Below are 10,442 nucleotides of genomic sequence, written 5' to 3'. Positions count from 1 at the left end.
GATAAACCAGCTGTTCCTATTTGTTTAGGGGGGGGGGGGGTTAACAGCTCTGCAGTCTGATGAGAAATCCGCAGGTCTAGCAAATGAAGTGTCTCCCTGATTGTTGCGCTGATCTGCTCTAAGAGGCAATGATGTAGGGGTGAGAGCATGAGCGAGGAACTCCGACAGCAGCTGAATTGTCCAAGCAAAACCGTACCATCGAAACACTAATTAGTATTGATACAAGTGCACGCCTGTGGTGTCTTACTCTTGGGAAAGAGATCACCTTTCACTGTGAAAAGAGGCTGATGTCGACAAATTATACAGTAGCATTTTTGTAGTGCAATTAAAGCAGTCTGGCAGCCACACTATAATGTAAAAACTTGATGCCCGCGTTCTCCACCATTAAAATATCTTGTGCCAGAATTATGTTCTGTTAACAATTCTCATGCATGCATTGATCCATTCATTCGGACAGCACACCGTATAAGAATACTCGACTGATTACCACTATTGAGTCATGCTGAAAGCATGATTCCCGAACAAATGATTCAGTCGGTTCTTTTTAGTGAGTCAAAAACCTTAGAGCGCAGTACTGTAAGCCACCCAAGTGTATGACTCTTATGAGTCAGTTCTCAGTGTGACCAGTGTAGTCTGATTCTTTAACAAATTACTCATATGAACTGGTTCTTTTTAGAGAAAAACAAATCCCCAGTGCTGATTCACAAATGAATGACTCGTTGTGATTCGGTTCTTTTTATTGAATTTATTAAATATGTAGGTGCACAGCACTCAAATGTGTTGTACTTAAGGCTCCTAAAACTCAGTGCATTATGTATTACAATTTTTGTTATTAGTATTTTATAAAACTAAAATTAATAAAATGTTACCATTGTTTTTATTTAGAATTATTTATCATCTTTGTGTCTTTTTAGTTTTATCCACTTCCTATTTATTATTAGGGTGCATTTATTTGTATGCATTTATGCTGTTAAAAGTCAATAAAAGTAAATGCGTAATTTACACAATTTATAGTGCATAATTTATATTGTTTTACATTTATTTATTATGCATTCCCCCCAAACATTTCTTACTCAAAAGAATTGATGGAATCATTGACAAAACTGTTGAGGAACCAAAACCAGAATCATTGAATATAAGCGTCTCTCTCTCTCTCTCTCTCTCTCTGTTGTGTCCCCTGTCTGGCTTGCAACCAGACTCCAAAACCACAAAAAGCATGCTACTCTAAATGCTTGATAAGGAGCTTGTTACCTCTTCAGAACAGCAAGATAAGCATGAGGGAACAGACTCTGGTCTGGCTTGGCTGGGCTCACCTCACCGGCGTGCAACCATCAAAGTCATATGGAGTTGCACAGGGACCGTTTTGTCATAAAATGTGGAAATGGCAGAGGAGGGGACGGTGTGGAGGCCTGTCTGTGATGTATTCTCCATGTGCATCTCGGATGCGGGTCACGTCAGTGTGCCCTTTCACTGCAGACCTGTCAGTCAACACTGTATTCCTGAGTGGATGGCGGCTCTGACGTGCCATCTGCGCGCAAGCAGGGCCGTGCAAATAGGGACGAGTGATGTCACTGCAGTAGAGTGGAATTAGACAAATAAGAACGAGGGTCAAACAAAGGACTCAAATCTCCAGTGAGGCCGGCCTCCTGTAAAATGTTCACTACTGTTGTCAAGTACAAATTGAGTTTAGATGCTTTGCAACAGGGATTCTTTCTAGGATGCACTAATTAATCAGAGATCAGCTGTTGCCCAATACAGCGCCAGGTTTTGTGTGTTTAGCTCTACACGGCGCTGATTATCTCATTCCCCCACCGTGAGGGTTATTTTCTCTGCGCTGAAAACGTGTGTGGCCATTACAAGGCATGGAAGGGAAATCTGCACCAGCATCTGTGGTAATTTGCTCCCGGGGTTCATCAGTTCACCTGATTACTCTACATTGATTTACTCTCCTAGCTGATCAATACCTATTTTAAGGTCTCTTTCGGAAAAACCAGTGGGGGATTTGTATAATATCCCCCTAAATAGGCTGTACTTTCTCTTTCTGGTTTTCACTCTCTTTCTTTTACACACTCTATATTTCAGAGGAGAATCCACCATTATTTGTCTGAAAGTTATTTAACTGTTATCCTAAACAGCTTTCAGAAGAATTAGGGAGTGCACATGGCTAGCATGACTTGCAGATGGGCTGTTGGGGATCATGGGAGTTTTTCACTGTCATTAGGCACCTTATGTAAGCGATTAGCATAGATGAAGCTGTGTGACATTATCGACAGGAGCACAGGTGCAGTGTGGGAGTGACCAGGATCTGGAGCTGAATCATTGCTTAATGCACCATGACATAACATCTGGAAGTTAAACTAACCAAAATCCAGTTTTCCATAACAAAGACGCGTTAATGGAAACAAAACATAGCTACAGTAAGCCTACAGCCCTGCTCCAAAATCAAGGGCATGTAGGGATCCTGATAAGGCACCATCGACATTTTGTTTTACATTATTTTTAAATTGAATTGTATTTTTAAACATCATTTATATTTTATTTGATTTGTCAAGAGTTGATAAACTCTTTTTATTGCCACTCTTCTAAATGCAGAAAAGTTTAAATAAAATAGTTACAATTTTCATTAAAATGGACTATTTCCAATTCTAGTATATTTGTGTCTCTATTTTTATGCTCGTCATATTGTCAGCTTAGCGACATGCTAACAGCAGACTCGAGGCTATTTGTTTTACACAGAGTTGCTGCCCTAACTATACCTTTCCAAATCGGTTACTTATGAGGTTCCATTTCAGTTTGGATGCTGTAAACAGCAAGACAGCTCAGTAGGTTTTGAATCCGGGCCTACGCTATAGCAGTACTTTCTATTCAGGCCCTATCTGCTCAGAGCCCGGCTCGATAGATTTGACAGGTGAACACTAAATGTGTCAGAATGGAGATAGTGAGCTGCCGGAGGCAGCAAGGAGCATGCAGAGGTGCTCACCCAGGTTGGCGTTTCTTCTGTGTGTATGAGGGAGAGTTTGACTGGATGACGGAGACAGCAGCAGCAGCTTTCATGGCGTGATGGTGCTGATATAGTTAGTCTTTTGGGAGCAGGGAACAGCTGAGACTGCCAGTCTGTTTTAGGCACAAATTAAACTCAATCCGCACACTCAGAAAGTACATCTCCGCTGTGAGCTTTGATTTAATCCTTCAAGTAACCATCGAAGATGTTCCCCCAAAGGTGTCCGTGTGTGTACGACTTGTACGACTACGATCTCGAAGTCATGTCATGTCATATTTAAAATGACACTCTATTTGATGTGAGAACCTGAGCAGTCAGGTTTAGTTTTTCTGTTTGCCCATTAGAAAATCAGACAGGCATGGTTGAACCGCTTTTCCCGTGGCGTTTGACATGATAAATATGTTTACTCACCTAATTGAGAGAGGGTGAGACATTAGCTGATCAGATTATCTCTGATTTTGAATGTGCCTTGTCTGCTCGTGTGACTCTGTAAACAGTGGTAATCCTAAACCAAACCATTCAATATTCCTATAGGGCACAATAAATCCATGTAATGACGTTTATCCATCTGAATGGGATAAGGGTAATGTATCAAGGCTTAGAGTGGTAAATCCCAAGGTTCATTGAATGAGCATCCATTAAAGGTGCACTCAGTAGTTTTCCCTGCTCATTAAAAGTGAAACATGTTTAAAATAATAGCGTGGTTATTTGCTATACAGTAAGTAAGAGCAATTAGGTTATGTTATTATTTTGTGTTATTTATCTCTATTTCAGGTTTGCAGTCGAACCTGAGGATGGCAGGAGATTCTCACGTCCACATGGACCACGACATGGAGATAGGAGTGACTCCAAGAGAGGTCAGTATCCCCCACTATCACTTTCAACTTCAGTAATGTTAAATTAACATCTACCGTAACCACGGAATAGACCACCTAAACTTGAGAATTTAGAATATACAATAAAAATGAGAAATTTATTTTATTGTGTTTATTTCATGTTTTTAATATATTTTAATCATTAATCCATCAAAACAGCAGTTCAATACAGTGGCCTTCAAATAAATCATAATGTGGGAGGTTAAAGCTAAAGGAACCCTAACCCTAAACCAATAGGTGATGATGTGGAGTGCTTATTTAACTGAAATTCAGACAATAATTGTAACTTTAAATACCATTTTTTTTATCAAACGTTTATGTGTTCTACTTACATCCTCATTGACAGCCAGGACATTGTATAGTGATCAATATATTATGTTAGGCTCATTATATAAAATAACTGATGACACAATGCTCAGTGAAGTATTTCAGGGAGATGTGCAATAACTAAATACTATACTTATATATTTATAAATGTGAATTTAAACATATTTAACATATGCTAAATGCATATTTTGACATTTTTATAGTTATGACTTGAATGATGTGGAATACTGAATATAATAGCTAACTTGAAGTACAAATTTGGAGGCATACCAAATACTGGAAATTGGCTCTAGATGAGGATATTTGTTTGCAATGTTTACAAAAAGTATTGGTTTTATTTTTTGCCCAATATTTGGCTTTAACTGACAGAAAATAGGGGGCCTCAGGTGTGTACGCAGCAGGAGGTCTCCTTGTGCTCCAGTTTCTCATAAGCACTTTAAGGCTTGCCTATAATTGACTGCCACCACTTTAACAAGATACCACGTTTCAATTAACAACCAAGCACAATCTTCCACAAATGGAAAGACAACATGCCAATGTGTTCTTGTCTCATGTGGAGGACACTGTGTTATGGACTTGGGAGGGGGCAAAGATTCTTATCTGGGCTTGCCAGTGTTCCATGGGGAAGAGGAAGGTAATGGGGGAAGTGTCCCATGGAGCTGGTGTAGAACAAGGAATCAGAAATGGACTAGGGCCAAGATAGAGAGTCATTGGAGGGAAAAAAACAGCAATAGAAAAAAGAAAAAGCCACCAGTACTCTTACGTTGCAGTAATCTGCATGTTCTGTACATGCTGAGACGTACTGTGACAATGTCATAACAGTAGTGAAGATATCAGAGCACGTCCATTGTTAGAAGGGAACAGTGTGAACGTACCTCTGCTTGATGTTGGCAACTGCCATCCACACTTTCATTGTCTGGCATAAAGCAGCTTAGTGAAGAGATAGAAGAGGCAGATGGGAGCTATTGATCTGGCTTGCAAAATATGTTGAATGATTCTGATGGGACTAGATTGCAACACTAGAGGACCTGTAGGAAGCATCACATCCTGCATGTATTATGCCTCTCTATCAGTCTCCCTAACACTGATGCTTAATATAGGCCTACAGGTTCAGACTTGCTGATACTGTAGACCGTTTTATCATCATCATCATCATCATCATCATCATCATCATCATTTTGAATTGAGTCTTTATCCAAGAGGACAGAGCTTCTATGTCACATTGATCTTGTAACTGAATTTGTTACTTATCTCTCTACCTCCTTACAGCAGGTGAAGAAACTCCCCAAGCACCTGAGGGAAGCACAAATCCCAACAGATTGCACCCACCTCATCTCTGATCCTGTTAAGAAACCCCGCCAGCGCTATGTACAGAAAGACGGCAAGTGCAATGTTCATCACGGAAACGTTCAAGAGACCTATCGTTATCTCAGCGACCTCTTCACAACACTGGTCGACTTACGTTGGCGCCTCAGTTTCTTCATTTTCACCTTGGTCTACATTGTCAACTGGCTCTTCTTTGGGTTTTTGTGGTGGCTTATTGCGCTAATACGAGGAGATCTTCTACACGCAGATGAAGAGGGCTGGACCCCTTGTGTTGAAAACCTCAACAGCTTTGTCTCTGCTTTTCTCTTTTCCATCGAAACCGAGACCACCATTGGCTACGGCTATCGTGTCATCACGGAGAAGTGCCCAGAAGGAATTATACTTCTACTGGTGCAGGCCATCTTGGGGTCCATTGTCAATGCCATGATGGTGGGCTGCATGTTCGTAAAGATCTCGCAGCCCAAGAACCGAGCAGAGACGCTGATGTTCTCCCACAAGGCCGTGATCTCGGTGAGGGACAGCAAGATGTGTCTGATGTTCAGAGTGGGTGACCTGCGGAATTCGCACATTGTGGAAGCATCAATCCGTGCCAAGCTCATTCGTTCACAGCAGACGAAGGAGGGCGAGTTCATACCGCTCAACCAGACGGACATCAACATTGGCTTTGACACAGGAGACGATCGTCTCTTCCTGGTATCGCCTCTCATTATCTCCCACGAGATCAATGAGAAGAGTCCTTTCTGGGAGATGTCCCGGGCACAGATGGAAAAGGAAGAGTTTGAGATTGTCGTCATCTTGGAGGGCATGGTCGAAGCTACAGGTATGTTCTCCTTGACATTAAGCAATTCAGCTGTTGACCTAAAAAGTGTCATAGTCTCCATGAATCAGAAATGACAGTTTGAAGCTTTGCATTAACCCTAGAAACTATCACTCTTTCGCAATGGCTTCAAGGAGCAAGTTGCGCATTAACTGCCAAGCTCTGTAGAGCAGTTGACCTCAATGAATTTTCCACAATTTTTTGCGGTAAGCGAGAGACTTAGAGGTCAGTCATTTAAATATACAAAACTGCAACACATTATTCATTTCCTGAAAGTGCTGAGTCATCCCTTCCCTAAGCATGCTGATTACACGAAATAACATTCAAGAACTGACAAGAAGATAACTGTTTCAATTTTGATGCTAAGGCTATATTTCCAACACATGAGTCAAGGTGGGTTTGAGAGCCTCTTGTTGTCTGGCTAGCCATGTCCTTGCAAACCCGTCCAGGCCGGAGTTGTGGAAAGAGGTGAAAGGTGATGAAAGTACTCCGGGTATGTTCCACTCTGCTGGAGGGGATCCTTTGGAAAGCTTATTGGAGCAAAAAAGTGTATTTTTCCACTCTTCATTTTAATTAACATTGTTCCAGTTCTCAGGTCAGTGAAACTCAATAACGGTCAGGCAGTTCAATGAGAAAACTGCTTTTAAAATGTCTTTGAGAGCACAGTTTTGGTATTATACCTCAAGACATTTGGACTAATACACAATCCATACAACAGAGAGCCCAGGGTGTTGTGGCATTCAAATTGATTATTAATAATGTCGTTGATGTTGATTTACTGTAACAGTTTGTTCAATCTGCATCTAATTTTTAGTCCATTACCTTAAAAATTAGTCATAGTCTGCTTAACAATCAAATGCAAATACATTTAAGCACAAATGTATGTCTGTACAAAGTTAACCGATACTAGTGTAATACCTGTGCTTCAGCAGCAAATATGCCATCTGAATATATGAAAGTGAATGGATTATCTAGATATATTATTCTCGGCTACTGTTTGGTTGACCTTGCAGAACACTGTGTGCGATATTGATTTGAGAAGATCTCCTTATTCTCAGGGCTGTTGAGGGAATAAAGAGGCCTCCATAGTCTAAAGTGTCTACACTAATTGCAGATCCATTCCCAGGCTGAAACATTTCCCATGGTTTATCAGATATCTCAGGTGAATGTTTGCAATTCAAATTATTTATTGGGCATTTGTCCAAAGAGAACTTGCACTGCTAATCTAAATCCAATTCATTATACATGCTTCCCTGTGAAGGCATCCTGTTTTGTGCTTGTTTTGCAGTGAATACCAATGAGGACTCAACAAAGAAAAGGTGAAAAGCATTATATGATGAAATTTTCCTTCACATATAATGCAAAAAAATGCACATTTAGAGGTTTTTGTACCACAAACATGCAACTGTTACTGACTGAAACATCCAAGGACCTAATGGAGAGAATTTAAACTTACACTAACCTTGCTCTGTGCCCTAGATGCCATATGACATATCAGCAGTCTCCTCAACCTTCCTATCACTTTGAAATGTTTTCCACTTTCCACTGTGGAGAAATGCATATGCAAGCACATGTCAATAACTATGGGCTATGATGCATTTGATCTACTAAAGCCTTGTAAATTATGCCTTTGACAGATGACCAGGTATAGATTAGGGTGCTACAGGCCAGGATAAACCTACAAATAGGCTCGCCGGCCTCTCTCAGATTGAAGTCTACTCCCACTTGCTAATGAGGGATGATGGCTTCCTTTTGATGTGCAGTAGAGCGCTAATGACGTCGTGAGTGCAGTAAGGTCACAAACAACCTGATGTCTGATTTGTATGAGTATAGCAATATTTTAATTTAGCCCTGGCATGTGTCAGGTATGATGGATAGCCACATTTGGTCTATTCTATTATTTTTCCAGTACTGAGGGTCAGGAGTTCTATAGTAAGTCTCTTGAGTACTACTTGCAATTTGCATGAATGTGATGAGACTCTGACCCTGCTGGTGATAAAGGCATGAACAAGTTTCTCCAAGTCTTGACTGGAAACAAAACATCTCATTCTTGCAATGTTTTTGAGATGATAGTATGCTGATTTAGTTACTGCTTTGACGATGGTTAATCGTCAAACCCCTGATGATGGTTAATCAGATGTAATTTGCATCATTTAATTGTTGCAACATAAGCGGTTTTCATTTTTGAAATGCCTGATCTTGAGTGATATAATCACGAACAACAGCTTTTCCCTAATGAAAGGTTCATCCCACTGCAGAACATGACATGCAAACATATTTGATCCACTCTGTTCCAAAAGCTAGTGATCTGACTACATAGGCAAAATTGTAAAGCACAGGCACTTCTGAAGTAAAGGCGCTTTGATTATGCTACCTTCTTTTTTGGAAGCATGGGAGTCAAATTGCTGAGAAGGCAAATGCATTGCAATGAAATGCTGATTGTAAAAATAACTCTTCAGAAAGATGCAAATACTTTTCGGACCGTTTTACCACATATCAAACACTTTTAAAATAGATTATCAGTCAAGTCTCAAAGTGAATCTGAACTACGTCTATAAAGCACAGATTTGCTTACAGATTGGTTATTCCAAACTAGCTATATAATGCAGTACAGTTAACACTGAAAGTTTAGAAGCAGGTTGCAAATGTCTAACAATATGGATTTAAAATCAATTGGTGTTAGTGATCAAAGATCTGCACCCCTATTAGAGAAAAATAAGCTGTCATTAAATGCTTGTCTCCCCGTCAACATGATGAATGCTTGAAACACAGCAGCCCATTGAGTGCTCATAACTAACGGCATCTACTAAATATGTCCGGTGGCATTAAGATAGGCTTATCTGTGTTTTTAAGTAGCGTCCATTAACTTTCCATTCATTTTGCTATTAATGAGTCTCAAACCCATAGATAACTTGCTTCAAATTAATGTTCTATAACTAATATAGATTTTTAAAGGCCAACTTTATGAGGTGGTGTGTTGATTAAGAGAGGAACTGTGGAGGCAGTTTGAAGGTAATTAATGTGTGCTTGAGCAGTTTAAATTTTAACACTGACTATTAGTGCTGGATTTTTGTTTAAAGCTCAAACAAACCTGTAGAGAATTCTGGCATCCTCTGAAGGCGGTGATTTTCAGTTCTACTTCTAGTTTGCCGCACTAGAAGCATTAGATAAGTGCTTGTTCAGTAATCATATAATTAGTGGATTGAAACTTTTTTTTACAGATTTGTTTTATTACCCAGGCGTATTACATTTTATTTGTCATAAAACGGCTCTTTTAAGTGTGCTAATCCATGCACAGTGAGACAAAGATTTCAACACATATATAATGCATAATGTAGTATGTTAAACCTAAATTATGAAACTGACAATGACAAGGAGAATCGAGTAAGGTTTTCCTGCACGGGAACACAGCAGTTCCCATCATGGTGCTTCTTATCCTAGGAGAAATGATAGTACTCATATGTGTCAGCAGATTTCAGTGTCACCGTTGTTCTCCAGAAATAGACTTAGGAACCCCTGGCCTTGAGGTGTTGTGCCCTTATTTATAGATTTGAAAAGCATCAGTGAAATCATGAAACCGGCCATTGCTAGGTTATTGAGATCAACATACCCTCTCCATGTCTTTCTCTTTCAGACACACACACACACACAGAGAAACAGAGAGAGAGAGAGAGAGTATAATGCAATGCTAAATGTGATACACTCAAACCCACACACCGTTTCTGTTCTAAAACATGACACAAAAGCAGAGGGATTCAGAGAGACTCTGAGAGCACTGAGTTCATTTCAGTTTCAATCATTACCTCCATCTGATACAGCATTCATTCTTCAGCTCAATCTCATATTCACACTAAAACTTTAGTCTGAATGTCCGCTGAGGTAAGCGATATCTTTGTCGTACAATACTTTTATCTGTTAAGGGTGATTTCCAATGACAGCGCTGCTCAGTGCATTTGTTGGCTGCGTCTTACAAGTTGTTGTTGAATGTAAAAATAATGTCCTTGTTTCGTTCCCTTTCAATTTAAAAGTCTTTACTACTGACTCACCCATAAAGCCAGTCTCTTGTCGCTATGTAATGTCGCAACAATGTGACTAA

At 40.0% G+C, this 10,442-nt stretch overlaps 1 protein-coding gene across 1 annotated transcript in view; it reads left to right on the top strand.

The window, feature by feature from the left end:
* LOC107692519 (G protein-activated inward rectifier potassium channel 4-like) overlaps nt 1-10,442 on the top strand; it is a 22,749-nt gene that overhangs the window by 9,776 nt on the left and 2,531 nt on the right. Inside the window, exons 2-4 of the mRNA XM_016491602.1 lie at nt 3,776-3,858; nt 5,473-6,349; nt 7,984-7,991. Of these exons, the coding sequence (XP_016347088.1) occupies nt 3,796-3,858; nt 5,473-6,349; nt 7,984-7,991 (948 nt within the window). The 5' untranslated portion in view covers nt 3,776-3,795. The remainder of the gene's footprint in view (nt 1-3,775; nt 3,859-5,472; nt 6,350-7,983; nt 7,992-10,442) is intronic.

The sequence above is a fragment of the Sinocyclocheilus anshuiensis genome, unplaced genomic scaffold (genome assembly GCF_001515605.1).
Source record: "Sinocyclocheilus anshuiensis isolate Anshui unplaced genomic scaffold, SAMN03320099.WGS_v1.1 scaffold1082, whole genome shotgun sequence".
NCBI lineage: Eukaryota > Metazoa > Chordata > Actinopteri > Cypriniformes > Cyprinidae > Sinocyclocheilus > Sinocyclocheilus anshuiensis.
Note: the sequence above shows the minus strand (reverse complement) of the source record. Positions and strands in the feature narration are given on the sequence as shown.